General features: G+C 61.9%; 2 protein-coding genes across 2 annotated transcripts in view; both read right to left on the reverse strand.

Annotated features, from left to right (window-relative positions):
- NEU3 (neuraminidase 3) overlaps window positions 1–1388 on the reverse strand; it is a 3878-nt gene extending 2490 nt beyond the window's left edge. Inside the window, exon 1 of the mRNA XM_026041544.1 lies at window positions 1179–1388. Coding sequence (XP_025897329.1) covers window positions 1179–1388 — 210 coding nt within the window. The remainder of the gene's footprint in view (window positions 1–1178) is intronic.
- A 1569-nt stretch (window positions 1389–2957) lies between these two features.
- Window positions 2958–3772, reverse strand: part of SPCS2 (signal peptidase complex subunit 2) — a 7415-nt gene continuing 6600 nt past the window's right edge. Inside the window, exon 5 of the mRNA XM_026041560.1 lies at window positions 2958–3185. Within this exon, the coding sequence (XP_025897345.1) occupies window positions 2999–3185 (187 nt within the window). The 3' untranslated portion in view covers window positions 2958–2998. The remainder of the gene's footprint in view (window positions 3186–3772) is intronic.

Here is a 3772-nt window from a genome sequence, read left to right on the forward strand (position 1 = left end):
GGGAATTATGCTAATGGGCAATGGGAATCACCACACCTGGACCATGGGAAACACACCCCAGGATGCGGGAATTATGCTGCAGACCGGTGGGAATCACACCCCTAGGATGTGGGAATTATGCCACGGACCACTGGGAATCATGCCCCTGGCATGTGGAAATTATGCTAACGGACCATAAAAATCATATCCTGGGATGCGGGAACTATGCCACAAACTGGTGGGAATCATGCCCCTGGGATGCGGGAATCTTGCCACCCGGCCTATGGGAATCACCCCCTGTTACACAGCCGGCCCATGGGAATCATGTCATGTGGCCTGCGGGAATGACGCCAGTCCCGCCACGTGAGCCGTGCCAGCAGGATGTGGGAATCACGCTCCCCACAGCACGGGATTCACCACCGGGATGTGGGAACCACCACAGACCCGCAAGGATCACGGCAATTCACCCATGGGAATCATGCCACTGGGATGCAGGGATCATGTCCTCAGTCCCTGGGAATCATCCCACTCAGCCCCTCGGAATCCCACTATTGGGATGCAGGAATGGCGCCACCAACCCATGGGAATCATGCCCTTGGGATACAGGAATGCCGGCACCGACCAAATAGCGATCCCGCCAAGCCGATGGCGCGGCTGGGATGCGGGAATGGCAGGAAGAGCGTGGGAAGGCATTGTCGGGATGCGGGAATGGTGGGAAGGCACTGTGGACGGGATGCRGGAATGGCAGAAAGGTGGTGTGGCTGGGATGCGGGAAGGTGGTGTGGCAGGAGGGAATGTGGGAATGGCGGGAAGGCACCGCTGGGATGCGGGCATGGCGGGAAGGCGGTGTGGCCGGGATGCGGGAATGGCGGGAAGGGCGGGAAGGGCGTGGGAAGGTATCGCTGGGATGCAGGAATGGCAGGAAGGCGGCACGGCTGGGATGTGGGGAAGGCAGGAAGGCGGCGCAGTCGGAATGCGCGAATGGCGGGAAGAGCGTGGGAAGGCATTATCGGGATGCGGGAATGGCAGGAAGGTGGCACGGCCGGGATGTGGGAATGGCGGGAAGGCGGCGTGGTTGGGATGCGGGAATGGCAGGAAGGCAGCACGGCCGGGATGCGAGAATGGCAGGAAGGCATCGCCGGGAATGGCAGGAAGGCGGCACGGCCGGGAAGCGGGAAGGCGGGAAGCGCGGGCGTCACCTGCACGGCGCGGCCGCGGCGCCGGCCCCGGCGCAGCACCAGGTGCTCGGCGTCCTCGTCGCGGGCGCTCGCGCGCTTCTCGGCGAACGCCAGGAAGGTGGCGGCGCGCGGCAGGTAGAGCAGCGCCGGGATGCGGAACGTGACGCCCGTGGCCGCGTCCTGCCGGAAAAGCGTCTCCCGGCGGGGGCTGCCGGGGGGCTCCGGCGCCATCCCTGTCCCCGCGGCCTGAGCCGCCTGATGGGAATGGGGAATACGGAGACGGTGCGTCCTGAGTGACCGTGTCCTGTCTGCCTTGTGTCCCCAAAGCGCCTCCAGCCACTCAGGGGACTGGGATACCCTGGAGACTGGGATGGGGATGTGTCCCCTTGGGATGGAGATAGGGGCACCCTGTGCACAGGGATGGGGACACRGATAGGGAAGCCCTGGGGATATAGATGGGGAGGGGGACACACAGGGAAAGTGATCAGGATGGGGACACACTGGGATTTGGATGGGGAGAGGAATGGGAAACACTGAGGACAGGAATGGGACCTCTGGGACAGGGATTGGGATGAGAACACCCTGGGACCAGGGATGAGAACACCCCTGAAGATGAGGACACCCTGGGGACACCCTAGGGACCAGGACTGGTCCCCCTAGTGTCCCCCTGCAAGGGACACTTCAGGGATTGGGATGGGAATGGGGACACGTCAGATACAGGTTTGGAAACGGGAATACACTGGGGATGGGAGCACTCTGAGGGACAGCGGTGGGRACACGCTGGGGACCACGACAGGGACTGAGGATGGGGACACTGTGAGGACTGGGACGGAAGTAGGGACACGTCAGGAACAGGGAAGGAGATGGGAACACACTGGGGATGGGGACACTGCAGGACCAGGATAGGGACTGGGAAGGGGACACTCTGAGATCAGGGACATGGATGGGGACGCCCTGGGGACAGGAACACGCTGAGGACCAGGAATGGGGAGAGGGATATCCGGGGGAGAGCGACACCCAGGGGGACACTCTGGGGTCTGGGATGGGGATGGGGACACTTCAGGAACAGGGATGGAGAAGGGAACACATTGGGAATGGGGGCACCCTGAGGGACAGGGCTGGGGACACTCTGGGGACCTGGATGGRCACCGAGGATGGGGACACCCTGGAGACAACGTTGGGGACCAGGATAGGGACTGAGGATGGGGAAACCCTAGGGATCAGGACAAGCACTGAGGATTGGGACACTTTGAGGTGAGGGACAGGAACAGGGACACCCTGGGRACCAGGATAGCGACTGAGGATGGGGGACACCCTGGGGACAGGAAAGGGGACACCCCAGGAACATGGACAGGGTGAAAACACTGGGGATGGGGACACCCTGGGGACCAGGATAGCGACTGCGGATGGGGACACCCTGAGGTGGGGGACAGGAAACGGAGACACCCTGGGAACCGGGACTGAGGATGAGGACACCCTGTGGATCAGGATCGGGACGGAGCCTGGGGACACCCTGAGGCGAAGGAGGGGAAACGGGGACACCCTGGGAGACAGCGAGGAGCGGGACGGGGACAGGGGGGCCCCGGCGACACCCCGGGGATCCCCCGCTCCCTTCCCGCGCTCCTACCGGCGGCGCCAGCCCTTGCTGATCCCGAACCCGGTCCCGATCCCGATCCTGGTCCCGATCCCGATCCTAGTCCTGGTCCTAGTCCTAGTCCCGCTCCCGGCGCAGCCTCCGCAGCCGCTTCCGCCTCGCAGCCCCSCCCCCCCTTGCCCCTCCCCCCACAGATCCCGCAAGGCTCCGCCCCTTTGGGCGCTTTATTAGCGTTAATTAACGCCGCTCATTTGGTCTTGCGCTCCAGGGCCAGGCTGTCGTGCAGGCGCGACACCTCGGGCTCGTAGGCCTCCATGACGAGGGTGCCGTTGGCGTCGAAGAACTTGGCGACGGAGCGCGTGAACTCGGCCTCGCGCCGCTGCCGGCTCCGGCCGCTGATGAACGTCACCTTCAGCGTGTACTTGTCGTCGAACCTGCGGGGACAGCGGCCGCGTGGGCGCGGGAAGGGCGAGGGAGGCCCTCCGGGGACGGAGGGTCTGTGGAAGGAGGGTTCCCGCTCCCAAATGCTTCCCTTTTTAACGTGGGTTTGGCTGGAATGTTGTCAGCTGCAATGCCCGGGTTTTGAATGTTAGCACGATGTATTTTTATGCTGTCCATAATGGACCGGGCTTCTTTTTTACCATCTAAATAGAAGCCCCTGGTTGAAAGACCCTGGTTGAGCTCATAGTTGAAGCCATGGCTGAAGCTTCTAGTTGAAGCTCTAGCCATGGTGGAAAGCCCATGGTTGAGCTCATGGTGGAAGCCATGGCTGAAGCTTCTAGTTGAAGCTTGTAGTTGAAGCTCTAGCCATGGTTGAAAGCCCATGGTTGAAAGCCCATGGTTGGAGCTCGTGGTTGGAACTCATGGCTGAAGCCATAAGGGACTGGGTTTCTTTTTTTTCCTATTTAAATAGAAGCCAYGGTTGAAAGCCCCTGGTTGAAGTCTATGGTTGAGCTCAGTTGAAGCCATGGCTGAAGCTTCTAGTAGAAGCTCTAGCCATGGTTGAAAGCCCATGGTTGAA

Source organism: Nothoprocta perdicaria, unplaced genomic scaffold (genome assembly GCF_003342845.1).
Source record: "Nothoprocta perdicaria isolate Ctin4 unplaced genomic scaffold, notPer1 scaffold_288, whole genome shotgun sequence".
NCBI classification, from domain to species: Eukaryota; Metazoa; Chordata; class Aves; order Tinamiformes; family Tinamidae; genus Nothoprocta; species Nothoprocta perdicaria.